Consider the following 27,760-nt stretch of genomic DNA (forward strand, 5'->3'; position numbering starts at 1 on the left):
AAGGGTTGCGACACGTCCGGCGTGTCGTCAGGATTTGCGTTTGTTCTTTAAGGGTTGAAGAGACGTTCAGGCTCTTAAAGGGCAGGAGGAAGAGGACGAGGAGGAGGAAGGCTTCACCGTGGCGTTCTGATAGCTAATCATGCCAGTGGCATCATTTGCGATTAGGAAATCTCAAACAAACCCACGTCAGTTATGTTTCCAATAGGGAGGGATGAGTGAGCTCGTCAGTGAAAATCAGGCTTCTAATCCTGGAATTTATCGTCATGACGACTGATCCAGTGATGGAACGGAGGATGGAGAACCAGAAGAAGACGGAGACGATGCAGCAGCTTATGATACAGAAAAAGTTTACGTATTGGAGCAAAGCATCTTGGGATCAAATGAGAACAGAAAAGAAAACACTGATAAACATTCGGAGTATCCGAGAAAGTTTACCAAAGATCAATTGTTACAAAAGTCGGGCAGCCAATCAGTTAAGTAGTGGATCAAAAACATGAACGAATGAACATGAATCGATCAAAAACATGAATCGATAGCTCCAAATTACCAGTAGATGTTAGTGGTTGTTTGTGTTTCATGTGGCGTCGCGGTGCCCCGAGTGTCCCCCAACGTTCGCCAATAAGTCAGCTGGGATAGGCTTCACAAAAGAGGAAGAAGGAGACGATGACTGAATGAATGAATGAATGAACGAAAGAACGAATGAATGCATGAATGAATGAATGCATGAATGAATGAATGCATGCATGCATGAATGAATGAATGATTGAATGAATGCATGAATGCATGAATGGATGAATGCATGAATGAATGGATGAATGCATGCATGAATGGATGAATGAATGAATGAATGAATGCATGAATGAATGCATGAATGAAGCGGGAACCTTAAAGCAAATGTCACCAAACTGATGTTAAAACGTTCAGGCTCAATCAGCTTCAGCGAAACAGGGGGGTGAGGCCACGCCTTCTTTTTAAAAACACCACAAGCATCAAGACAGCAGTTTTTTTTGTTTTGTTATTGTCTGGTCGTATGAATGGAAAGATCAAGGTTCATCAGGGACAGACGTGTGGCACCAGAACATACGACCCATGAAAAAAAACATGTAATTCCTCTAATGAGGGGAATCAGAAACATGAACCCTCAGCCCCCGTGGCCATCTGCCGGAGCCCCGGGGGCCGTAATGAAGCGGCACGGGGCCGAAGCAGGCAGGACCGAGCAGCCAAGTCTAGCAGGTTGCATAACAAGTGCTAATTTGGTTAGCCGGGGGGGTTGACGGCGGCTGTAATTCTCCTGCAGAGCTGCGTCGGAGACAGAGAGTCCACCGGCTTTCAGCTGGATAATACAAGCTAATAGCATAACGAGCTTTTGCAGAACAAACGTAGGCTGTGAGGTCGAACGCGCCGAGATTCATTGGCGTCCTGATTATCAGCTGGATGCCGTTTTTCATACTGATGTCAGAATGACTTGAAGTTATGAATTTAAATGTGTTGCATCAAGTGGGTCCTGCCCGGAGTTTCTTCCTCAATGAGGGAGTTTTTCCCCGCCACCGTCGCTTATGCTTGCTCTGGAGGGCATTGTTGGCTTTCTATCTGTAAAGCGCTTTGAAATGTCTTCAGATGTGATTAAGCGCTATATAAACAAAAGTGGATTGATTGATTGATTGAACTAAAGTTTAGCTGAAGCTCAGCGTCTTCCAGCATCCGGTTTGGGTGATGTCTATCTGTCTGGTTTATCCAAACTGGTATTTTTTTTGTTGGTTTCCTGGATGGAGATTGTTTATATCCCCTGGAATCAAACTGTTTTCCGTCTCCTGATTTATTTGATAGTCTTTCAGATGTTCTTTAGCGGTTTCTTAAAGGTATCGCTAACGCCAAGTTCCTACAGATGTAAAAAAAAAAATCGACACCTGCACAGCGGGAGTCGGTCTTTAAAGGTGCAATCTCCGTTTAAAAACAGAGTAGGGACATCTTTTTTCGTGAATCCACATGGGGATGGGTAATCGTTTCAGGCTCCCACACCGTGATCGCACAACACACTTCCTGTGGTAGGGCAATTAAGCTGTTTGAGTTTGCTTCCCCTGCTGGTTTGGCCTTAACTGCCTCCAGAAGCCGAGCCGTCCTCAGTGACCCCCCACCCCCCCTCCAATCGGGTCTTCTTACATCAGGAATTTAATTTTCTTTTCTTTTTTTGACTAAACAATCTGAACTTGTGTTCAATGAACTTGCTTCCTCCTGACCGTTTGACCGTTTGACCGTTTGACCGTTTGACCGTTTGACCACACCTCAGCGTTTCAAGCTGAGACTCCTGAACAAAAAATCCCAACAACATAAAAAAAACTCCTCGTCTGGACGATAAAACGACAAACCTCTGCCCTTCGTTCCGACCGGATCTCGGAGTCTCGCTGTCGCCGTGCGTGAAGGAAGAACACTTGTGCAGCTGGCGACGTGTCAGCTGTCCACACACACACACACACACACACACACACACACACACTCCAGATGGATTAAAACACTTGATGCTGTCAGTTTTTAAATGGTTGTGTCAAACAGCATTTAAAGAAAATAAGTGGAGGTGTTCACCGTTTCCTCCAAAGGTAGAAAACCTACAGCAACCAGAATGCATTGCAGCAACAGCAACGTAAGCTGGTGACTAAGGGGCTCGTGTTACAGCAGTAAAATGTGTTTCTGTATACGGCAGTGAACAAGAAGGTGGTTTACATTCGATTACAACTTCCTACTTTTTACAGATTTTTGTATTCCTCAGTTTGGTTTCACAAGACAGGAAATGGTACGTGAGGCACTTCCTGTCCACAGCTGCTCTCAATTCAGCTGAAAAAGCCACATTCTTGTATCGATTATATTTATTTATCCACCTCAACGAGTTTCATTTCACTTTTTGCTTTCATTGATGTACCGACTTTTCTAAATGACGTCCTGTAAAAAGATTCCAAGAAGAGATTTCCAGCGGGATTCTCCATAGTAAAGCCTGGAAAACTGTTTGGTGAAATCAGATGTGTGTGAACGTGAACCCGAAGCCACTGGGAACCTGATGAACCTGGAGCAGCACCATGCTGTCCCGGGGTCGGCGTCACGGGGTGTTGGAGGTCTCAACCTGCTCTCCATCCTCCTCCCAGGCCAGGTCGCCGTCTGGGAAAAGCAGCGGGTCTCCGTGTTATTGTGGGCCGGAGCCAGACTCCCAGCATCACCAGCGGACGGTGTCCGAGGTGGAATCGCCATTCTAGACTGTGAAACGCAAACAGGCTGTTTGTTAAACGCACTCTTTGGTACATCCGATCCGGGGTGGGGCCCATGTGAGCGATCCACTCCTGTGGAGCCGTGGAACTTCTTCACATGCGCCTTGGCATTCCAGAACTTTCTGTCAATGTAGGAATCCATTAGCAGGAAGAGTCCATGAAGGTTGCAACAGCGGCGGAAAAATGTTGATTAAATGCCCCCAAAGACTTTGGGGCTTGTCCAGGAGAAGGTGTGGATCCAGACTCTATATGAAGGTCTACTGTTCAGACCAGGCCAATCAAAGGCAGAGCACAGCAGCTCAGAGTGTTACCATAGTAGGTTTTGTAAATTCACTTGGCGGGGAGCCCTGCCCAAACTCAATTCATTCATATTTTGTCCAACGGGGAAGGATTCAAGTGAAGATAAAAGGTTTTGGTTTTTTTCCTGGTCAAGATTGAATTCATTTTATTGATAGATTATTAATTAGATGGGACCAATCAATCGTCTGACAAGTTAAACAGACTCAACTTCATTGCGAAACTAAACACACAAACGTTAGGGGTTAGAGGTCAGAGTGGAAGTAGCCCCGTCAGCACCGGGTTTGGTTGGTTGCCATGGTGATCTTGCCACAATAAAAGAGGTACTTTTGTGATGTAGTTGGGCGGTCCCCAACCTTTTTTTCACCACCGGTCCGTGTGTCAGTGGGTACAGACCGGTGCTGTAGTAATGTCAGTACCGATGCACGGACTGGTACCAACTGACCCATGGACCGGTACCGGTCCACGACCCACTGGTTGGGGACCACTGTGGTTTGGACAGTTTTAAGCCTCAATTACAGTTTAATAAATTCTATATTATTATTATTTTATCATATAAGTCATGACTTTTCATCTGTCTTACAGTGACGACTGAATGATGCCACAAGGTCTTCTGTGGAAGTTTTCCCAAGATGCTTTGCATATAAGGTGAGTAACTTCCAATGCAATATATAGTATGTATATTGTTTTTGTGTCAGTTTGGCTATGAGGACCCAAACGCCAAGGGATCAAAGGTCAAGATAGCATTCTTGAGTTCCTACAGTGGGTTTTTAAAACTCCGTCATAAACATGACAACATGGAGTGTGATAGAAAAGACACAATTCTTGTGCTGACATGACAACAACCCCACACACAAAACCAGGCCTGCAAAGGCGAGCTAAGATGCTAACGCCTCGACCTCAAACCATCCAGATCATTAGACTAGTGGGTTCACCCGGGATGCCCACTCTCCCAACTGAGCTAACGTTAGCCATAGAGTACTAGCCTTTCCATCAATTTGATACGCAAAGTAAATTTGCTGTGTTCTTTATTCAGAGTTTAATGACGGAGTGATGCTCATCTCATGAATATCTAAAATACATGTCGCGAAAAATCCTCGATTTCAGATTTGCCAAACTAGCAGCTACAAGAAGTGTTTGGATATATTAGCATTGCTAATGCCAGTGCTTGTTTGTCTAAGTCTTTAGCTACTACTACTGCTACTGGTTTGGCTAAATCTTGAGCTGTTACTACCAGTGCTAGTGTTGCTAAGTGTTTGGATGCTGCTACTGCTGCTGGTTTGGCCTAATCTTTAGCTGCTACTACTGGTACCAGTTTGGCTGAATCTCTAGCTGCACTGGTACTGGTTTCGCTAAATCTTCGTCCCCAATTCAGTGCCAGACACTGTCTCTATCTGGCCTATCTGCCACACTCTCTCTGTCTCTCTTTCTCTGTTCTTACCTTCCTTCGATTTCTTTTCCACCCAACCGGTCAAGGCAGATGGCCGCCCGAAAAAGAGTCTGGGTCCTGCCCGGAGTTTCTTCCTCAACGAGGGAGTTTTTCCCCGCCACTGTCGCTTATGCTCTGGAGGGTTCAGTTGGGTTTTTCTGTCTGTTAAAGTGTTTTGAAATGTCTGTTGCCATGATTAAGCGCTGTATAAATAAAACTTGATTGATTGATTGATTGATTGAACTTTAGCTGCTAGTTCCGGTACTGGTTTGGCTACGTCTTTAGCCACAGCTACTGTTGCTAATATAGCTAAGTGTTTTACTGCTACTGCCAGTACTGTTTCGGCTAAATCTTTAGCTGTCGCTACAAGTACTGGTTAGCCTAAACCTTTAGCCCCAGCTACCGGTGCTAATGTCGCTAAGTGTTTAGCTGCTACTACTGGTGCCGCTATGTTTAGTGTTATTTAAACACACGACTCAAACATTAAGCAACAAAAGTTTAACTGACTCGGTTTTTCTGACTCCGAGTTTATTGCCATTGATTAAAAGGCCGTTAGCTGTTAGCTGATGCTAACTGAACTTCATTTATGTGCTTGAGGTTCAGTCAGATCAATAACAGTAAATGATATGATAGAGTGTGTAGGACTCTTTCGCTGCGGTTATGGTGTTTAAGATCATTCCATATGTACCGTAAACTCACAGATACCCCAACCGCTAATGGCATCGCTAACGCTAATCTGCGTTTTTACTCACTTTTCTTTTGCTTTATATTGAGCTCATTTTTGCAACACCTTGACAATATTTAAATATACCTTCCAGTTGTCTGAAAATGGCCCCGTGGTAATTGCTACGCGCAGGTTAGCGCCTGATCGTCGATGCTAACGCGGCAGGACGTCCAGGTCCGGCGTGTGAGAACAACAGGTCACGTAAATCATTCAGGAAAAAGCTGCCAGGCAGCCAGAGCGAGGTGGGAGGGCTTTCTTCTGCACATTGGCTAATAGGAGGGTGGAGTGTGTGTGTGTGTGATGTGGGAGGAGACACGGAGGTGTGTGTGTGTGTGTGTCTATATGATGGGGGAGGGGACAGAGAGAGAGAGAGAGAGAGAGGATTTGTGGCATGGTAGTTTGTCAGCTGTCATTAGAAGCAGATGACACACACACACACACACACACACACAAACGCACACACACACACACACACAGGAAGAGGTAATCTCACACACACAGACGAGAGGGGGTGTGTGTGATACAAACCAGTGTGTGTGTGTGTGTGTGTGTGTGTGTTGTGAGTCGCTGCAGCGGCTGTGAAACCAGTGCATCCGCCCCGGCCGGCATGGGATAGACGTCCGGCTCCGGACCGGTTATGGAGCGCTGCTGTGGCCGAAGCTGGAGGTGAGTGATCGATGGCCACGCGTGGAAGGCCGGCAGGACGTCGGCTCAAGTGGGGTTGGTGTTTCTCAACAGCTTGAACTCCACTGGTTAATGCTGTTAGCGCTGTGTTTAAGTTCCTGTCGGGTCCATCTGTGTGAGAACAGCAGAGAGCTGCCCTTTAATCAGAAACTAGAGGGAACTATAGGTGTGTTTCTTCATAATATCACTATATATTTATGTTTATGTCGCAATATTAGGATAAATATGATCATTTTAAAGACAGATGTTAAGTTGTCATCATTCTAGGGTCATTATTTGGCAAAAAAAAATTGACATAGTGAAGTTTGATGCTCTCAGATCGCAAGACTACCTGAGTAAGACTGGACTTTGAGCCATCATGTATTGTGGTTGTGTGTGTGTGTGTGTGTGTGTGTGTGTGTGTGTGATGGGGGAGTGGTCATGAGTGACACACGCGCAAGTCAGAATGCCGACTCAGCAGTTCGGGAGCCGCTGTGACACCTGAGGTGCAGCCCGGCCGATTGTTTACTCAGTCAGCTTCACAATCCATTCAGCTTCGCCCGGCGCTCCGTTCTCCCACAAGTCGCCGCGCTTTTCGCAAGTCTTAATCTAAAAAAGCAGCATGGCCGAGCGTTTGCTCGGGGTCGGCGTTTGGGGGCGGGGTGGGGGTGTGAGGCCTCACGCGTGTGGAGACACGGCGCCGCCGCAAAAACCAGTGTTTTCGTGCCGTTTAATTACCGTGTCGACCAAATGATCGCCCTTGCGTGCAAACTGGATCTGCAGAACGGTGCTTTTCGTCGGTTGGTTTTTCCAGTTTTACCGACAGTCAGATGTTTCATAAGTTGGCGACGAAAGCAGGCAGGTCCCTCCTGCGACTGTATGTTAATTTCCAGCCTGACGCGAGCGAAGGCAGCAGATAAGGCGGTCCTGCAGCGGAGTTTGACCCAGAGGTCAAAGTGTTTTTGCTTTCGGTTTTGTGTCGCCTCCTCTTTTTTTTTTTTTTTTTTTTTTTAAAGCTCTCTGACTCCGCCTTTAGCTCGATTTATCTCCGATCGTTTGAGTCGACAGATAAAAGCTGCGTAACGTATAATTTTCAACGCATTTACAGGATAAGATAAGAAATATTTAACAAGTTGCATGCAGCTGAATCCCGACCGTTTGGTTTTAAAACATCAAAACCCTCTTTCCTACATCATATTAAAATGACAGGCGTGTGAAACGCTCGTGTCAGCGATTCAGCCAGAGGTCAAAGGTCAGAGGTTAACCTCCGGACCTGATTTAAACACAGATGTTTCACTCAGCTGTTGAAGTAGGAAAGGATGTTCTGTGCTGGTTAACTTCAAATCAGTGTGTGTGTGTGTGTGTGTGTGTGTGTGCATGGGTGTGTGTGTGTGTGTGTGTGTGTGTGTGTGTGTGTGTGTTTGTGTGTGTGTGTGTGTGTGTGTGCGCATGGCTGAAAACGAAAGCTTGTCATGCATGTGCAAATAAGTGCACAACGGAAATTGCATTTTGCACGTGCGTGTGCGTGTCTGTGTGTGTGTGTGTGTGTGTGTGTGTGTGTGCGTTCGTAATTGATGTAGCATCCGGCCAGCCATGTTCAATGTTATTGATTCCAGCCCATAATCGATCGACTGCCTTACACGGTTCTGCACACGCAGGACAATCGTCAATCAGCTGCATTTGATGGTGTTAAATCGGTGTTTTCTGACTCCGCCCATCTTTGGCGCTATCAGTGATGCTCTGGGTTTCTGCAGAACTCGCCTGAGGGGGAGGTAGGGGGGGAGACGGGGGGGTGTACAAAGGGCATTGTGAAGTGGGTCAATGTGTGCCGCTAGAGTTTTATGGCTGCTCACTTCACAGCACACAGAAAGGTGTTTGCTTCCCATTCCGTCACGCGGGTGTGACCGGTCTGTGGAAACACCAAGAACCGTTAGGAGCCAACGTCAAGAACCGGAACAGGCCAGCTGCTGGGGGGCCACATGGGGGGGGGGGGGGTTGGGTAGGGGGATGACTTTTGTTATCACAATGAGGTTTTTGGCTCATCTCTACTATCAGCATACTGGAAGATAGTGAACATCCTTACCCAGAAGCCTCATAATCTTGACGTATTCTTTGCGATGTCGATACGCTAGCATGATTAAACCCACGGAGTAGATCCCCTGCGACGTCTGGTGAAAGACGTGTTGGTCGTATGAAGGTAAAAACTGCTGGTTTAGGAGGTACATTCATTGATCTTTAACACAATTGGTGTTAAACCTCATGTATTTATTTGTGATTTGATTTCATTTACCGCATGTGTGTGTTTGATTGATTGACGTTCCGAGACGGAGGAGGATTAGACAAATTACTGGCCCGGATGTCAGGAGGAAGAGCGAAGAGACGCTTCAGATGGACTAGTTCCTGTTGACAGGTGTGTGGAGGAGTGTCTGCTTTGTTGCTTAACTCGTCTCTTCTTGTGTTTGTGCTCCTTGTTCTATTAGTTTAGTTAAAAATATCACTGGAAGTCCAGTACATATTTGCTGAGTTGCTCTAATGAGCCTCAGGTTGTCACTAGAAGCAACACTACCTGTTTCCCTCGACTGTCGGACAACATGTTTGCTTTGTGACAGTCGTCTTTGTGAAACTGATACAGGTGACATACTGTAGTTTGTGTGGAGTTTTAGTTACTATGATGTAGAACCGGCGTGGAAACGCCGACGCTCAGAGATCGTAGGAATGAAAGCCAATATGAGGTTAACGCATTCCCAGAAAAATTTATCTGAGCTCCTCTGAAGGTTAGTGGGAAAAGTTAACTTCCTGTAATCCTATTGTACGCTGCTGTCAAGTCCAGGAGATGGTTGTTCTGGACTATGGCTATTTGGTCTGAAAGTTGGATGGACAATCTGAAAGTTGGATGGTTGATCTGGAAGCTGGATGAACAGTCTAGAAGTTGGATGGCTGGTCTGGAAGTTGGATGGACAGTCTGGATGTTGGATGGACAATCGGGAAATTAAATAGTTGGTCTGGAAGTTGGATGAAAAGTCTGGAAGTTGGATGGACAGTCTGGAAGTTGGATGGACAGTCTGGAATAACGACAGTCTGGAAGTTGGTTTGTCAGTCTGAAAGTTGCATGAATGGGGGTTTGGAAGTTGGATGGACAATCTGGAAGTTGGATGGACAATAAGGAAGTTGGATGGACAGTCTGATAGTTGGATGGACAATCTAGAAGTTGGATGGACATTTGGGAGGTTGGATGGACAATCTGGAAGTTGGATGGACATTTGGGAGGTTGGATGGACAGTCTGGAAGTTGGACGGACAGTCTGGAAGAACGACAGTCTGGAAGTTGGTTTGTCAGTCTGAAAGTTGCATAAATGGGGGTTTAGAAGTTGGATGGACAATCTGGAAGTTGGATGGACAATAAGGAAGTTGGATGAACAGTCTGGAAGTTGGATGGCTGGTCTGGAAGTTGGATGGACAGTCTGGAAGTTGGATGGACAGTCTGGGAGTTAGATGGTCCCTCTGAAAGTTTTATTGTTAATTCTTTTTAAAGACCTCTGGAGGCAAAAAATAAAAAACCCTTAACAATTTTAACAATTTTTAAGTTTGTGTTATGAGTGCAAACCCTCAGCAGTGGATGACGCACCAACTGATTCTAGACTCAGGACAATGCACAGTAACATCAGATAGCGTCTTATATTAAATAATGAGCAACAAAATTAACAATACTAGCGTTGAGTTCAATGATCCCTCATTAAAGCGTAATTCTGAGAGGAGAAGAAGCTTCCATAATTCAGGACAAGATGTTTCTTTCCCTGTAAACAATGCTGGAAACAGACAGTCACGACCGAGCGAGCTAGGGATTAGCAGCGCTAACAAGTAACCTTTAACATCGGCTCGTAAACATATCAAAGGTGTTATTACCTTCAGTATGGAGACGGTTGTTTTCCGCGGTCCCTACCGACACACACAAGCTTTAATTACGTGATGTCAGTCATCACACAAGTGTTCGTGGTCACTTTTTTTTTCTTTTTCTGTTACATCCTCGAAACCTCAATTATGCTGGAAACTACCACCTGGGGATGACTCAGTTTCATAACAACCCATAGTGTGCTTTACTTCCATGACAACCATCCTTTTGTCAGGTAGGCCTCTCATGCAAATAGAGGCTGTCACATCCTCACAGCCGGCCGTTCAGACAATTTGTAATCCTCAGGAAGTTATTTGCTAAATTTTTTGTTTCTTCTAATTGTTTCAGCAGTCAGTCATAATGAGCAGTAAGTAGGCTACACCTCTTCCTTCGTCGGGCTGTAACCTGACACCCGTCACCTGTAACACGTTGTACTAGTTGTCGGATTTTTATGAATATTCCTCAGAGGCTAAACAGAACAGAACAGTTTGTAATAAAATGAACGTCAACAGACCTCATCACTCCGGCTGGTATTGTTATATTTACTGTACTATCGATGATGGGAACCTTTAAATTTACCTCTTTTCCCTCCTCCTTTACCATGTTTTATTGATTGTGTCGAACCAAAGCAGCTTCATCGTGAGAACGCCGAACGCGACGCCTCCATTAAACAAACACAGAACGCAGTTCGGATCACAGGAGGCAAGCGAAGGATGGTTTCCATTGGAAACGGAGTCCCCTTCAGCATCCTGCGATCAATCCCGGCTTTAATTCTTTAATGGCTGCTCTGACCTGATGGCCTCCTCTGGTCTCGGCCTCAAATTGTTTTTAAATGGCTTCACTTTGTGAAGCTCTCGGCTCCTTTGATTGCGTTAGTATTGGTCTGAAGGGGGCAGAGGCTTTTGTCCCGGGTTACATCAGTGTTAATTCATTGGCTGTGTGTGTGTGTATGTGTGTGTGCACATGTCATTGTTTGAAATCTTAGATAGGAGTTTTCTTTCGTCTACTTCTAAGGTCACCCATTCATGATGATGATGATGATGACGATGACAGAATAACTCTCCCCCATCGGTGGCGATGTCGCTCGTCTCTCTGCCTTTTATTTGGTTGAGTTTGTCGTTTCTTCTCTTGTCATCCATCTGTTATCTTCTCTCGTGCTGTAATTAGGCCATATTATCCTCCGTCCTCAGGCCTGATTATTCAGAGCAACAGATGCCCCTTCTTCCTATTTCCTTCCTCCCATCAGCCCCCCCCCCCCAGCTTTATTTTACTGGAACATATCGTCCATTAGTATGTCCTTCTTTTTGTCTTCTTTGTAATCTTTGCTTGTTTTCTCTTCCTTCCTCCGGTCGATATCAGCCCTCTAGTCCAGTTGTTATGTAACAGTCAGGTGATGCCCTGGTCCACTTAGGGGGCGCTTGCTCTGGGGCCTCCTATCCTGCTCTCTACCCGCTTCTGATGTTCTGATGAAATATGAATCCCGATCTAAATAGACGACTGATGCCAATATTGTCCACATGGGGTTTGGATGACGCTTAAAATGCTACATGCTTAATCTTTTGTGTAAGTGTGTTTTTAGAAGGTCTAGCAGGAGACTTCATCTTCATCTTCTCAAGCAAAACGCTGTGAAACTCTCACAGAGACGGCTCGGCGTTGGCCGTCATGGGATTTATCAAGAAATGTAAGAAAAGCGAGAAAGCCTACATGAAATGTCTATTTCTGACTAATTATTGACACCTACGGGGTCCCTCTGGGCCGCCCACGTGATGCCTGCAGGACTTTAATAGCGACACTGTTTGAGTCGTGAACAAACGCCATGCTTCGAACAGGTTGTGTCTCCGCACCACCTTAATTCTTATCTACTTACAACACTGGAAAGAAAGGATTCAGTCAATCCCATGAAGTCCAGAGGAAGACGGCGATTGAACAGGCTACCTCTTTTACCCAGGAGGGGTACAAAACAAACAAAATGATGCCTCGTTTGCCCCGTCCTGAATCCAACATGAAGTCAAACCCCGTTGAGATAAATTACCAGAGTTTTTTTTGTGGATCTGATGAATTTTGATGTTTTTTGTGATGTTTATGCTGTTGTAGGGTCAGCATACGGTAGCCCTGTTGCCTCATATTAAGAAGGTTCTGGGTTCAATTCCCTTCTGTGGTGAGTTCACATGTTCTCACCGTGTCTGTGTGGATTCTCTGACTTCCTTCCACCTCCAAAAACATGCAACTTAGATGAATTGAGCACTCCAAATTGTCCGTAGGTGTGAGGGTGATCTCACGTGGTTGTTTGTTTTCATGTGGCCCTGCGATGAGGTGGTGTCTCATCCAGGGGTGTACCCCACCTCTCGCCTGTAGTCAACTGGGATAAGCTCCAGCAGATCCGCGAACCCCAAGGTGGGTAAGTGGTGGTAGACAAGACGAATTACAGATGTTTGTCTTCGAAATTGTAAGTTCAAGCAACACAATATCAAAAAGCAAGTTAGAAGTCAACGCCATCGATCGAACCCATGGGCGTGGAGATGGAGTCTCCTCCAGCGCCACCTGAACTTGTTTTATTGTGACTAAAGCAACTTGCTGTCTTCTTTCCAGGTGCTGATATCTGCTGAAAATGAGTAGCGGTGGGGAGCTCCCATGTGGGGGAGAATCTCTGAAGAGGAAGGACTGTCAGTCAGATCTCCTGGGTCCCAGGTAAAGAACCTTATCGGGACGCAACCTTTCAATTCTGCTACTATTGTATGAAAAGAAGCTGAAATGTGTCTTGTTAAAATAATAAAGAGACCAACTTAAGAACTGAAATCAGCTGATGAGAAAAGGTGAACAATGGCAGGAAGTAAAACAAACTGAAAGTGAAGAAGACCAGACTACAAAATGAAACAGGAAGTGAAGAGAACTTATGTCTTGAACTTGCGTTGATCATATTTGAAGAGGTGTGCCACCTACCAGGATGATTTGTGACATCTGTCCAGAAGTATGTGGCCTAAGTTTCAGATGATTGATGAAGATGAGTGATGAAGAGGTTAGGGCCCACTGTCCAGACGTCACCAGCCTTAGTGAAGACGGTAGATGTAGATGTTTTCCTCTAAAACCAGGTCAAACAAGATGTACTTGAAATCCGATATGCTTTTATTTTGTAGAATATAGGCAGGAAGTTGCCATAAATGACTTCTATTGTTTATTTTTTTGAAGAGGTCAAATATAACATGCCCTTCTATTCTGGAAAGAATATTAAATGCAGCAAGGTTGGTACAGAAAAGTGCTGCTGCAGCATTTTTATGGGCTACTGTTTATGTAAAGCCGGACGGTCGTTGTGCCTCCAGCGTTGAGGAGGATGGATGAAGGTTGAAGCTCCAGGGTTAGGATGAGGACGTGGACGGAGGCGACATTGGTTCAATCCGGGCCTGCCGTTCAACACCGATACTGTTTCCTCCTCCAGCCCCAAGAGGAGCACTGAGCGGCGGAACCGAGAGCAGGAGAACAAGTACATCGAGGAGCTGGCCGAGCTGATCTTTGCCAACATCAACGATATGGACGACCTCAACGTCAAGCCGGACAAATGCGCCATCCTGAAGGAGACTGTGAAGCAGATCAGGCAGATCAAGGAGCAGGGTGAGGATCTGGTTTTCCTTATTCGTCTGATTAATTCTTTCACCTAGAATCAGGGACGGTTAGCTAGGAGTGAGAAAATCACTGCAACCAACGACAGGAAATGAGGTCATAAGGTTCCTGGATGTTGAGGTTCCTGGAGCCAGTTGATCAAACAGTGTAAAACAATTTGATCTTTCTGATTCCATAACATCAAGAAGAGTCAGGTTAGTTAACCTGGTTAGCTGGTTTGCTAACCTGGTTAGCCAACAGAATTCCCTCATGGCTTCATGACGGGGGGAACAAAACAGGAATATTGAAGCTTAGCCACTGATCGGTCCCCATAGCAACCATCCATACCAAAACACATCTTCATCTGCTTCCCTGTCCCCATCCTGTCATCCCATCTTTCCTTTCCTCTTCCTTCTTTCGTTCATCCTCAATCCTCCGACAAACCTTGTCCTCTTTCCTTCCCTTTCCTCCCTCCTCAGTAATCGTAGTCCTTCAGTTTCAGTCTTCTCTCAATTGCTCCTCTCATCTCTCCCCCTGCTCTCCTTATTCTTTTCCCCTCCTTACCCCTTTATCCCTCTTCTATCTCTTGTCTTCCTCTCCTTTCTTGCCTCTCTCCATCACTCCTCTTCTCATCCTTCCTCTCTTCTCTTCATTCCTGCGGTCAGCCAGTCGGTGGCCACGTGTTTTAGCTGTGTTTGTGTCGGAAAACAACAGCTGAGTAAGCACACGCGCACACACACACACACACACACACACACAAACACACACACACACACACACACACACACACACACACACACACACACACACACACACACACCGATGGTCCATAAGTCACACAGCTGTCTGATTGCCTTTAGAAACCCTCCGCCGTCCTGCAGCCTCAGTGTCAAATTAATCTTTTGACCCCGAACGAAACATCAAACGAGAAAGAAAGAAAAGAAGGAAAGAAAGAAAAATCAAAGAACGATCATTGTGTATAATTGTGTGTGTGTTTCTGTGTGTGTGTGTGTATGGGGAGGAGATTGGAGAGGGTGTGTTTGGCTCACATGTCCCATCTAATTACAGTACTGGGTAATATTCTAGAAGATAGATGTGTGTGTGTGCGTGCGTGCGTGTATGTGTGTGTGTGTGTGTGTGTGTGTGTGTGTTAGTGTGTGTGTGTGTGTGTGTGTGTGTGTGTGTGTGTGTGTGTGTGAAAACAAGCAGCAGCATCAGATCATGAAGACTCAACCCAACACTCTGTGCGAGACGTAAAGACGACAAACGTTGGGTGCTCTGCGTCGTCACCGCTGATGGATTGACTCGACCGAGGGGTAATGATCTAAAGATTTAAAGATCTCCAGATTATCTAAACCTCTGCTCTTATTGATGAACAGAAACCCGTTATCCTTGAGTATAGAACCTGAACCCAAACGCTTGGACTCGTCATGCGTGTCATTTTAACTGATTTAGAAAAATGCGTTTGAACTACGCCCCAACCCGACAGGCTCTTTAGTGACAGCACTGATGACTTAGTCCAGCTCCAGTCCCACGACAACAATGTCAGCTATGTGACCTAATGGGGCCATGGGAGGCTTAGCGGTGCAGCGGTACAGCGGCGGTGGGGGGTATGGCTAAATGTGGTAATTTAGTTACGTTAGCGATACCTGCGCCCCTCCTTCTTGTGGGGAGTCACGGTGGCATCAGAATGCCGGCTGGAGGAGGAGGAGGACGAGCTGGTAGGTTTAGATTCATGAGCGTCAGCCCAAGGCCACGCCAAGGCAAAGACAACACAGTCACTGTTTTCTCGGAAAAGGAACCGCCCTCTGAGGGGCGGAGCTAAATAGCAGCCTTTCTAAGGTTTTATGTCTCCAACAAAGAGGAGCGATAAGGTTTCCATCCGTTCATCCATTCCTGACGGGTGTGTTCTTTTCACAGCTCCTCGAAAACCAATGCAAGGAATTCAATGAAATGTTACACTTAGTGGGAGGGCCTCGATCTTTCTGGTTTCCTTTCTTTCTTTCTTTCTTAATGGGTTTCTGTCTTTACATACGTTTTCATCTGATTTATTCTTATTTCTGGTCCATCTTCATCTCTGGTCTCATCTCATCTCTGGTCCATCCTCATCTCTGGTCCTGTCTCATCTCTTCTCTAGTCTTATTTCTGGTTCATCCTCATCTCTGGTCCATCCCCATCTGTGGTCCTTTCTCATTTGGACTAATCTCATCTCTGGTCAGCGTTTTTATGCTTCTAATCATGTCGTTGTAGATAAAGCTCCGGTGGCTGATGCTGATGAGGTCCAGAAGGCAGACGTCTCTTCCACAGGACAGGGTGTCATTGATAAAGACACCCTGGGGCCCATGATGCTGGAGGTAAACCGCTTTTTGCTCCACTTCCATTATTTCATCTTACCAGCCGAAAGGTGACGGTGAACGGTTGTTGAAATGATGATGATGATGAGAGAATGACGCCACAAGATTTACCGTGAAGCTCTTGAAAAGGAAGTGGCGTAAAATTCATTCCGAGCTGTCAGGAGGTCGTCCTGACTTTAAATGGTGACGCCAAAAGATAAGACTTCCTGCCGCTAGCAGCAGCTAGCCGTCACAAAGTTCACTCAGAGGTGTAACGTGGGATCCAACGGGTATAAATACCCTGAGTGAAAAGCCAGATTAGAAAAGGATAGGAGGAGTTCGACCACACACACACACACACACACACACACACACACACACACACACACACACACACACACACACACACACACACTATATATAGCATTCGCAGCCACAACATTGACTGAGGTGTCATTCTAGCCAGATCTTCTCTCCCACACCAGAATTGTTGTTCAGAAATAAAACCCAATGATTAAATTTTAATTCCCGTCTGTCTTCCCTTTTATTTCTCTGCTTCTGTCTTCATATATTTGCTTTGCTGATCCCACTTTTCCCTATCTTCATCCCCTTCACTCCTTCTTGTCTTCTTCTCACCCTCCAAAACCAATGCCTCTCCCCCCATTTGATGTTTTCTCCTCTCTTTTTCTTTTCTACCTTTCCCCCTCCTCTTTCCTATTCATCTCTTCATTCCATCCCCTTGTTTTCTGTCACTTCCTCTTCCCTCCCTTCGCTCGACCTTCACCCCTCCAGGCCCTGGACGGTTTCTTCTTTGTGGTCAACATGGAGGGCAACATCGTGTTCGTCTCGGAGAACGTCAGCCAGTATTTGCACTACCAGCAGGAGGAGCTGATGAACACGAGCGTCTATAGCGTGTTGCACGTCGGAGATCACGCCGAGTTCGTCAAGAACCTCCTGCCGAAGAGCCTGGGTGAGTACCAGTCTCCTGGAACCGGGTCGAGACTCTTTAGATTGTCATTCATTAGACATTGGATAACTTTTAAACTTGTAATGCAACTAATCAACGGTAGTAAGTCTGAATTCAATTTCCCGTCAATGCCAATGGACAAATCGGTGTCTTCACGGCAAAACACAAAACTTCCCTGGACCTCTAGTCATATGAACTCTGGCCAATCTGTCCTGTTTGTCTGGCAGTCAACCATCGCAGCGATTCGTCCAGCAGGAACAGCCACACCTTCAACTGTCGGATGTTGATCAACCCTCACGGCGACAGCGAAGCCCGGCCGGCGTCGGAGCAGCAGGACGCCTCGCAGCAGAAATACGAGACCATGCAGTGTTTCGCCGTCTCTGAACCCAAGTCCATCAAGGAAGAAGGGGAAGGTATAGTTTCTCCACCCGGCACTGATGTCTGCTTCGTCTTCACTTCTTTTCACCTACTTGTTCTTTCTCTTTGTTTCTAACTTTCCATCACAGTTTGAGCTTCTTGTTTTTTCCAATCACTTTTCCATCCCCATTTCCCTTGTCTCTTGTGTCCTGTCCTCCTTTCATCACTACTCCTCCCCGCTTGTCCTCCTCTCCACCGACGCAGACTAATTAGCGGGTGTCACTTTGTCATCTTTCCATCTTATCTTATCACACAGATAGACACTGGGGAAAAGAATCTGTCCGCCGCTCTAATTTTAGACGCCTGACAGACAGATATTGTCTCTGGCCGGATGGGGGGAGGACGTCTGGTGGACAGACGGAGGGGCTGCAGGTCGAGACAGGTTTAGAAACTCTCTAAAACATTTTTGCGTCATTGTCGAGGACAATAATGAAGTTAATGAGGATGAGAATGAGGTCAAGGTTTGGTGGATGTGTCGCTGACCAACCAACACTCGTATGACTCTAAAGATCAATAATCATTGATAAAGCAGACCTGCTGTCACATGTTGAAGGTACAACAGGTGACTCTAACTGTTTGAGCACCTCGTTCACGTTGTCTTGTACCGGTGTTGTAGAACACAAGGATTGTTCTGACCTGAATCTGGTTCTGAACCTACAGATTTCCAGTCATGTCTGATCTGTGTGGCAAGGAGACACCCCGTCAAAGAGAGACCCGTGATGGCCACGTACGAGAGCTTCACCACGCGACAGGACCTCCAAGGTAGACCGGGGCTCCTGCCATTTGATTGTGGATTGAACGTGTATGTAAAGAGGCTAAACCAGCCCGCTAACATTAGGGATTCATCTGTCCAGGTAAGATCACATCCCTGGACACCAGCCTACTCCGTGCCTCCATGAAGCCGGGCTGGGAGGAGCTGGTCCGGAGATGTGTCCAAAGATTCCACCTGCAGAATGAAGGGGACATGTCCTTCGCCAAGAAGCACCACCAGGATGGTGAGTCCCTGCTCAACCCTACCCCGCCCCGCCCTGCACTGCCCCACCCTGTCCTACCCTACCCTATACTGTACCCTACTCTACTCCAGTCTACCCTACACTACACTACCCTACTCTACTATATTCTACCCTACTTTACCCTGCCCTGCCCTCTACTCTACTCTCCTTTTTTGTGTGTCTTTTCAGTGTTGAAGAATGGTCATGCACTCAGTCCTCTGTACCGGTTCTCCCTGGCCGATGGCACCATCATCTCAGCTCACACCAAGAGCAAACTGGTCCGTTCTCCGGCCACCAACGAACCACAGCTCTACATGTCACTGCACATCCTGCAGAGGTACCGCACACTCCACGCCCCCCTTTGTTCAGATTGTAGTAGCGTTTTGATGCCTGAAGGATGAGCAGATTAACATCTTTAAGAAGAGGTGTCCAATGGGAGCCATAGCTAAGCACCGATTCAAAAATAAAGTTCTGTTCTTACATCGACCACATTCTAAAAGCATCATTTCATTCTTCCAGGGAGAACATGGCCGGTGTTACCGCAGACCAGGGCGTGGCAAAGCCGATGACTCCAACCAACGTGGGCGAAGCTTCCCCTGACACCGGTGTCACTGGGAACACACACCACTCGAGCGCCACTGGGCGAGGTTTCGTTGCCGTGTCGAGTCGGGTGCCCACACCTCAGGGAAATGGCCACTCTCTCAAGACGGGCAGTCCTTTGGCCCATGGCAGTCCTAGCACGGCGGCTAGCAGCTGCAACAGCCCTCACCTCCCCCAGCATCCCCCTGGTTCCTTCTCTCCTGCAGCCAGCCTCCACTCACCAGCCTCTGTTTGCAGCAGCACGGGAAATGGACAGGGGTTCAACTCTCTCAGTGCACTGCAAGCCCTCACCCAGAGCCACAGGGTTTCCCAGGGGCTCACCGAGGGACAGCATCCGGAGTCGTCCGAGAGCATCAGCACCGGAAGCCAACTGGCTAAGAACAGTTCCAGCTTAGACGCTGATTTATTCGGAATGTTTGTGGAGCAGCAGAACTTCTTATCGTCCCAGAACCAGGAGGGCGAGCAGGGGGAGGAGCCGGACGGCGACCCAGACCATTTCAGAGGCGATGGAAGTTTAGGAGAGCTAGGCGACGACCCGAATCATCTCCTGAACACTAAAGGACACACTAAGCTGCTCCAGATACTCACCACCAAATCAGAGCCACCCGACCCTGGCTCATCGCCATCGCGTCCCCTAGGGGACGACCAGGACTGCAAGGACCAGGGTGGGATTGGGGGTGTGGGCGGAGCCGGGCACAACAACCATTCCACTTCTTTGAAGGAAAAACATAAAATCCTCCACAGGTTGCTTCAGACCAGCTCCTCGCCTGTGGAGTTGGCCAAGCTGACGGCGGAGGCTACCGGGAAAGATCCCATCGGGCCAGAGTCGGCTTCCGGGGACGGCATGGCCGTCCTGGGGGAACTCTGCACGAAGCAGGAGCCCGGGAGCCCCAAAAAGAAGGACAACGCTTTGCTTCGCTACCTGCTGGACAGGGATGACAGCAGCATCCTGGACAAGGCCATCAAGGTGGAGCCCGACGACGGACCGAAACAGCCTAGCATTAAGACCGAGAAGCAGGAAGCAGGGTTCAACATGGCAGAGCAGGTCAGTAGGGGGCGGGGCCCCACCTGAAGGTCCTTGCATCGCCAAAGTGTGTTCAGTGTGTGTATGTGTGTGTCCGTAAACTTGCTTGCCTCGGTAACGTGACTACCTTCTTAAAAGGGGCTGCTCCGGCCGCTAACACTGAATACATTACCGTTAAACTGAAACTCCCAAGCCAGCAGAACCAACAAAAAAAACAAATATTGGCGTGATGTTACGAGGATGCTACTAATAAAGTTGATACAAACTAGATTCACCTTTATTATTAGATTTAGAATAAAACAGTTTTTATGCTGGTCATATTGTTTTGTTGGATTTATCCACCACACCTTAGAGGACGGTCCATGAAAATATTGTTAAAGCGGTTTGAGACCAGTGTTTTAATTGATCTAATTCTGTTCCTTTCTGATCTCAGACCAGTGAATTGGAGGATCTCCTGGAGGACCTGCAGAGCGGCGCCCAGCAGTCACTGTTTGGGGGCCAGCTGCCCATCAGACGAAGTGGATTCTCCTCCTCATCTTCCTCCATGCCACCCAGTTCCTCTGTCGACAAACAGACCATCATCAGCAACATCCTGCAGATGACAGACGGCGGCGGCAGCCCCCCCAACCAGCATAGAACCTTCCCGCCAGGCGGCGCTGGCAGTACGTCTAGATGTTTTAGAAGTGAACTTTTGCTCAATCGTGATGATAAAACATGAAAGCAGTTCTTCCTCTCAGCAGACTTCAACGGTTCCAGGCCGGGTCATCCGGGTCAGGAGGCTCCTCCAGTCAGGAGGGTGTCCATGGACGGCGGAATGGGCTCCAACCCCAATGTGAGCAGACAATTCCCCCTACAGTACAGGAACAATGGCCCTTACTCCTTACTGCAGCAGCAGCAGCAAGGCATGATGGGAACCCATGCGGGGATGACCAATCCAGGTCAGGCAGAAGGAACCTAAAGACAGTGTTGAAGTTCTGATGACGTTTATGGATTCATGACCTTCTGATTGGTTCTGTTCTACGCAAATTAGACGTACTGAATAACGGACCAATGCGTGGCTCCATGCAGCAGAGCTGGGGTCCACAGGGGCCAATGATGGGCCAGGGCATTGGACCTGGTCGCATGGTCTCCAACATGAGCGCTGCACTGCAGGCGAGAGGCCCACCTGGACCCAGATCTATGGTCAACATGCAGATGATGGGAAACGGTGGGGAACTCGTTGGAAATCAGATCTGCTGGGGACCAGAACGGGTTCTGATGTTCGGTTGTTTTTTTTACCTCCAGAGATGGAGATGGTAAATCCAACTTACCCTCAGCAACAACTTACGCCCAATCAGACCGCGCCGTGGCCAGACCAGATGATCAGCATGGATCACTATGGAAACCAAAGCAGGTACGGCATTTACTCCATCTGTCCATTGATGTAGGAGTAGAAGTCTTCAGGTGTAACGTGGGGTGAACTTCCAGGCCTCCATACGGTGTCCCCCATGGAGATGGGATGGGGTGCTGTGGGACGGGACCTGATGGCCAGCCGGATGAAGGAGCCCTGTTGAGTCAGCTGTGCTCGGTGTTGAAGGACTACGAGGGTCTGGAGGAGATCGACAAGATGTTGGGGATCCCAACACTGGCAAGAGAGGTGGGCCCCTAGGAAGTCCTTCAACCCAAAAATGCTAAAAATAGTAGTGCCATTGCTAACGCCAGGTGAATACCCAACACAAAGTAGTTGTCATCAAAATATGACTACTAATAGTGGCTTTACTTTATTTTCAATTGTGATGTCTAAGAAAATGTAAGAAAAGTGTCCAAGTTAATTCGAAATTATTGAAAAACTAGGAATTCGAGACTAAAACTTAATTGAAAAAATAAAATATCGATACTAGAAACTTGGCCTTTGGTCCCTCCATTCCTAGGATATTTGAGACTTCCCCAGTAAAGGAACACCTTCAGAAATCAAAGCCGATGCTGAAGCTACCCAGAAACCCACGAGACTCCAAATTTCATGGAAATACACTTGTTCGGGTGACAAAACTACCCGGTTCTAGGGTTAAAACTGAATCACGCTGTAGAAAGTATGTGTTGTACTTTGCGTAGCATCTGCTTTGACTCACGGACATTCGGATCGAACAAGTTCAGCTAACTTTAGATGCAAAGAAGCAAATGTTCAATCCAGGTGAACTTCATGGAACAGTTTTGTGTTGTTTGGCATCGCCCCCCCATCCAGGGCCCCCTGTCCGACCAGGATCCCTACCTCAGCTCTTCAGACCCGGCAGCCGGCTTGAAGCCCCTGATGTACAGTCAGCACTACGGCGGGCAGCTGGGCTACGGCGGCCTACCTCCGGATGGAGGGTTCCACAGCCCCTCTATGAGTGGCCACATGGGGCCACCGAGGATGCCCCCTGGGGGCTACCCCTCGATGATGAGGATGCCCGGGAACATGGGACCCCGACCCGTCGGGATGAGACCGGGAGGGCCGAATCCACCTCATCCCAACAACTTGAGGCTCCAACTGCAGCACCGACTCCAATCGCAGCTGGTGGGGGGCACCAAATTATCCATAGCCGCTAACATGACCCAAGAGTAGCACGTGGTAGCTTAGCATGTTAGCTTCCTGTTCTGTGTTTGATGGAGGTTGTTTCTTTCTCGCTACCTGACAACAATCACACCTTTACAGTTTTCTCTCTTTACCCCCTGTGGATATAAAATGCTAAATGCTGACACACCTTGGATCTGGGTTTCACAGGCGACCGGATCTCATTAGTATATACAGGTCTGTCCTGTTCGAGCGCCGTCTCTTTGTTCCTTCAAAACAAAGCGTCAGATTGACCCAACAGGGTTCAGAACATGTTTCAGAGTCCTGCCTTCATCTGCAATTTCTCTGCTGATGCGACGCCTAGTAGTGAACACACATGAGCACACGATGCACCAATCGCACCAATTCTAAAGCAGACAATCTTATGTTCTTGTATAACAGATGGTTTTTATTTCTTATCCCATTTTGCTTCTGCAAAATATGTGTATTTATTTTATATTCAATGCAAAGCATCATGGGATTTAAAACAATTGCCGTTTTATTCAACGTCAGCAATCAACAACTTAATTCTTGAGTCAGTTTTTCATACATCCTAAAAAAAAAAATCAAAGTTGAGACTGCCTCCTGGTGGAAAATCGTGGAATCACAGCTTCAACAGTTTACCAGCACATTCTGTTTTGAGAAGAGACTTCCTGCCGACTTATGTAACTTCCTGTTGACGTTAATGACCCTCTCCATTTCCTGTTTACCCCCCCCCATGTAGAACCGTCAGCCAATGGCGAACCAGATGGGCGGAGTTTGCAATATGAATCTACCTCTAAGGTCGAATGTACCAAACCAGGTCAGTCTGATGAATGTGTTCCATCCCCGTTTCCATGACACCCGGGGTTATGTACACAAAGGGATGTCTGGTCATCCCTGAAATCTGATTGGCTCGCCCAACAGTATCCTTACATATGATTGGCTGTCCAGTGAGAGGTGGAAAAAAGAGGTGGAAGGATGTTTCATTCTGCATAAAACTCCTCGACCAACATCCGCAACACCTTGTAAAGGGGCGGGGCCTGTACCGGGACACCTAATCAGACGTAGGCACGCACCTGGGCGTTCATTTAACTTTCTTGTCCGTTCGGTTCTGCAGGGAACCCTCAACGCTCAGATGCTGGCCCAACGTCAGCGAGAGTACCTCAACAACCACCTCCGGCAACGCCAGCAGCAGCAGCAGCAACACGCCCACCAGCAGCGCGCCATGATGATGCGCACCCAGGGCATCAACGTCCCCAGCGGCGGCGGCGCTGCGCCCACGCCAATGCCCATGGGGGGCATCAACCCGCGACTCCCACAAGGCAACCCACAGCAGTTCCCCTACCCGGTCTCCAGTTACGGTACCAGCCTGCCCTCTCTTCCTCTTCCTCATTCCGGCTTCATCCAGTTTGGAATTTGAACCCAGTCCGGATCAATAATCAATCATATTAATATTGATGACCCTACCTGCAGGAATGAACCAACAGCAGCAACACCAAGACCCAAATTCGGGCTTTCCATGTGGGGCAGCTACCCCACAGAGCCCCATGCTGTCCCCCAGAATGGGGCAGGGTCAAAGCCCCATGCTGCAGCAGAACCAGGGTCAGGCTCCGCCGCAGGGGGGCCCGCCGGGTTACCAGGGGAGCGGCGACCTCACCGGATGGCCCCAACCCACCAGCATCTCCACCAGCAACAGGTAAGAGCCCGACAATCACCAGATCTAGAAGGGGCGTGTCTGAATCCGACTTTAAGAAGGTTGTCTTTCTTTGGCTCCGCCCCCTGCCAGCGTGTACCCTCATCAGTCCCCAGCCCAGTACCCCCCCCAGCCCAACACGGGCATGTACAGCACCAGCAGCGTGAACCTGGCCGGGAACCAGATGTCCGGACAGATGAGCTCCATGAACCCTGAGCAGGTGAAGACGGGTTGGGATGAACCAATTAGAGGCCGCCATCCATTCAGGTGTTTACCTTTATCCTTGTCGTCACAGGTGAGCGATGGCAGCCTGATCCTGGAGCAGCTGGCAGAAATGGATATGTTGACCCAAGAGGGGGAAGCCGGTTCAGTAAGTACAAAATATATACGTGGGATTGGATTGGATGGGATTGGATGGGATTGGCAGACCCTTTAGATAAGGATTGAATCCAGGAATGTCTTACAAAGAGACTTCAGGACCATCTTCACGTTCACGTCTTCAGGAAGCAGAAGGAACTGGAATGTTCTGATTCTGACTTCCTGTCTTCTCTAGAACTTTTGCTGACCCCGGTTCTTGGACCAGAGGAGCAAATAGAAGAGCAGGTCAGTTGACGGGCAGGCCTGAAACGCCGCTGGAGACATGGGAACCAAACATCTGAAGTGGGTGTGGCTCGGTGCACACGGGGGTACCGTTCAGACTGCTCAACCAGACGGAGGAAGAACCTCCAAGAACCTCCACAGTTCCAGGGTTTGAGCCGTTTACTGCTTCGGTCCACAGTAATTAGAGTACATATGGTATCTATACTGCTGCTCTGAAAACAAAGGTACCTGGACCTGGTCTTGACCCGGTCTGGACCTCCTTTAAGGGTCCAAGAGAACCTTCATGAAACATCTTTCAAGAAGGGAAACAGGAAGTTTTAATTAAAACAGCTGCAGGAAGTGGAAACCAAACAGGAAATGGGACGTGATCAGACACCAGATCCATGAAAACCATCGACTCCTTGAGATGCAGGTCCTCAAGCCCACCAGAAGAAGGTCAGAACCAATAGGGGGCCAGAACCGCGTTCACTTCCTCTTCCTGAACACTAAAACACTCTGAGGAAAATGCTTCTTCAGTCACAACATTTAGTCTGTGGTAAAAACACAGGACCAGGGTTCGGGTTCAGGTTCTGGTCCAGAGGAGCTCGTCTCCATCCAGGAGGTTCTACCACGGGTTCTTCAGTCCGATGGAAACGCAGCTGTTTCCAAACAAGACTTCTAGATTTCTATTTTTAACTCGGTTCTAAAGCCTGGTCGAGGATATCAGGTGAGAAGTTTTAAGTTTTTAAAGTAAATGTGTTTCTAAAATGAATTTTAATAAATGAGATTTATGATATTTAATGTTTTACAGGAGCCTCATTACAGAATAAAAGTTCTTGTCCCATCTGATAAGAATCTGTTCAGGTGGGATTCAGACGTCCTGTATTGAGGCTCCAGGTATTTATAGTTTTAAAGAGGTTTTAGAAAATTCTTTATACGACACAAAACAATCATAAATATCTTTCTTTAAGGAAAGCTTCTCAGAGTTGATTTTAAAATAATATATTTTATCTGCTGTATTTAAATGTGTAGAGAAAATGTAAATACTTACATTTCTAATATTCTGCAAAACGACAGCTCGGAGTTTTAGGCCAGCTTCTATGGAAAAAAAAACCATTGAATCTGTTGAATTTAAAAAGTCCTGTCGTCATGGCGATCAGATGTGTGTTTTCCTCACTGAGATCCAACCAGTGGAATCATTCCTGGCTTCTGTGTCTCACGTTGACATGTGGTCGTCATGGTTACGATGTGTTACTACCTTCAGGCTGTATCTCCCTACTCTACACGCTGCCGGTACTCGGAATCTCGGTTCTGACTGATTTCTTAATTCATAGATGGATATTTTATCAGATGGTAAATAATATATTTGATTTAAGTACCTTAAGATGCACAGAATAATGCCTTAGATGTGTGATTGTGTGTGTAACTGTCAGGTTTACAGGTGTATTCCACGTGTCACAAACTGCTAAGCGACTGTTTCACCATTTCATACTGTAGTTTTAATAATCACACAACCCAGAGTTTCACGTTTCCACCTGTTTATCGTACGGAGGAAACTACAGAAATACTGTATGTAAATTATTTTCCAACTTTTTTTGCACCATTTAGGACTCCTTAAGAGGAATTAACCTTTTGACTAATGTTGGGGCTGCAATAACTCCCTCCTGTCTGTAGGTGGCACTCAAGAGTTTGGCCTCTAAGTGAGTGTTTTTCAACCGTTTTCAAGCCAAGGCGCATTTCTTTCACTGAAAAAAATCCTGAGGCACACCATAATTAGCTACTGGTGCTCACAGTGCCACCTACTGATATGGAGGAGTACTACATGATTACTCTGCCAGTGTCTAAACTGCACGGGAACAGAAATTGGATCATTTCCCACGACACACCTGACAGTGTCTCACTGCTGTTCACTGTTCGAGTAGAAATCAAGCCCTGAATCCAGTTACTGACATTAGATGAACTCGAAATTAAAATCCAAATCACTAAATCGCTGTGGAGATGAATGTTTTTTCACACTCAGCTTGTTAAACTCATATTTAACTCAAATCTGTGGCATCAAAACGTTTTGATTTTGTTTTAGTTTTCATTTGTTTGAAAGACGCGTTTAAGATATTCTTATGAGGTTTTTGTTTGAAGAAAAGCAACGTTTGAAAAGAGGAAAGAGAAAGTGATATTGAGATGATAATTTAATCTGCTTTTCTGTGAGTGGACCGCTAGGGGGCGCCTGCAAGCTTTAAGGCAGGAGTGCATAATGAATAATAATGAACTATTTTCTCATTATTGTTCAATTCATAAAGGAATTATGTGTGATTATTCCCACCACTTTATGCAAACTGTCGACTCTCACGTTGCTTTTGCCAATGCTGCTCATTAATTTATGATTCACGCCACTGTAAATAAATTATTTTTATGGAACAGGACTGACTGTCTTTTTATTTCATTCACCAGGAAGAAAATGATCCCATTCCACATATGTTATATATTTACTATATATATATATATATATATATATATATATATATATATATTATACATGAAAACTGGTGTAGTGTTAGGCATTAAAAAATAATTCTAATAATAATGGTTATATTATTATTATTAAAAATAATAACAATTAATAAGAATAATAAAAATATTCAGTCATAATCACCCTTGAACAGGAATTTGAATAATGCAGGAATTTACCTTCAGCTGTTGAGTTGCATTGTGGGAAGTGTAGGACCCAGCACTTTTGGAACCAAAACACTCCTGCAGT

General features: G+C 46.7%; 1 protein-coding gene across 1 annotated transcript; it reads left to right on the plus strand.

Moving 5' to 3' along the window:
* Positions 1 to 5,824: 5,824 nt before the first annotated feature.
* On the plus strand, positions 5,825 to 27,420 carry LOC137611818 (nuclear receptor coactivator 2-like). Its single transcript, XM_068339922.1, has 22 exons — positions 5,825 to 6,370; positions 12,845 to 12,943; positions 13,689 to 13,861; positions 16,100 to 16,203; positions 16,975 to 17,152; positions 17,377 to 17,562; positions 18,227 to 18,328; positions 18,421 to 18,561; positions 18,748 to 18,895; positions 19,078 to 20,203; positions 20,616 to 20,844; positions 20,920 to 21,120; positions 21,213 to 21,389; positions 21,467 to 21,575; positions 21,650 to 21,818; positions 22,404 to 22,715; positions 23,476 to 23,553; positions 23,851 to 24,094; positions 24,207 to 24,429; positions 24,520 to 24,646; positions 24,722 to 24,796; positions 24,980 to 27,420. Exons 2-22 carry the CDS (start codon positions 12,864 to 12,866, stop codon positions 24,989 to 24,991), a joined length of 4,194 nt encoding a protein of 1,397 aa, XP_068196023.1. The 5' UTR covers positions 5,825 to 6,370; positions 12,845 to 12,863; the 3' UTR covers positions 24,992 to 27,420.
* The last annotated feature ends 340 nt before the right edge of the window (positions 27,421 to 27,760 follow it).

Source organism: Antennarius striatus, chromosome 18, assembly GCF_040054535.1.
Source record: "Antennarius striatus isolate MH-2024 chromosome 18, ASM4005453v1, whole genome shotgun sequence".
In the NCBI taxonomy this organism is placed as follows: Eukaryota; Metazoa; Chordata; class Actinopteri; order Lophiiformes; family Antennariidae; genus Antennarius; species Antennarius striatus.

Bases quoted from the DNA above. Each gene is read 5' to 3' on its own strand.
- LOC137611818 (XM_068339922.1), top strand. From the start codon at position 12,864: ATGAGTAGCGGTGGGGAGCTCCCATGTGGGGGAGAATCTCTGAAGAGG. The intron at 20,204-20,615 runs GTCAGTAGGGGG...TTCTGATCTCAG, and splicing joins GGTTCAACATGGCAGAGCAG to ACCAGTGAATTGGAGGATCT. The intron at 23,554-23,850 runs GTCAGTCTGATG...TCGGTTCTGCAG, and splicing joins GGTCGAATGTACCAAACCAG to GGAACCCTCAACGCTCAGAT.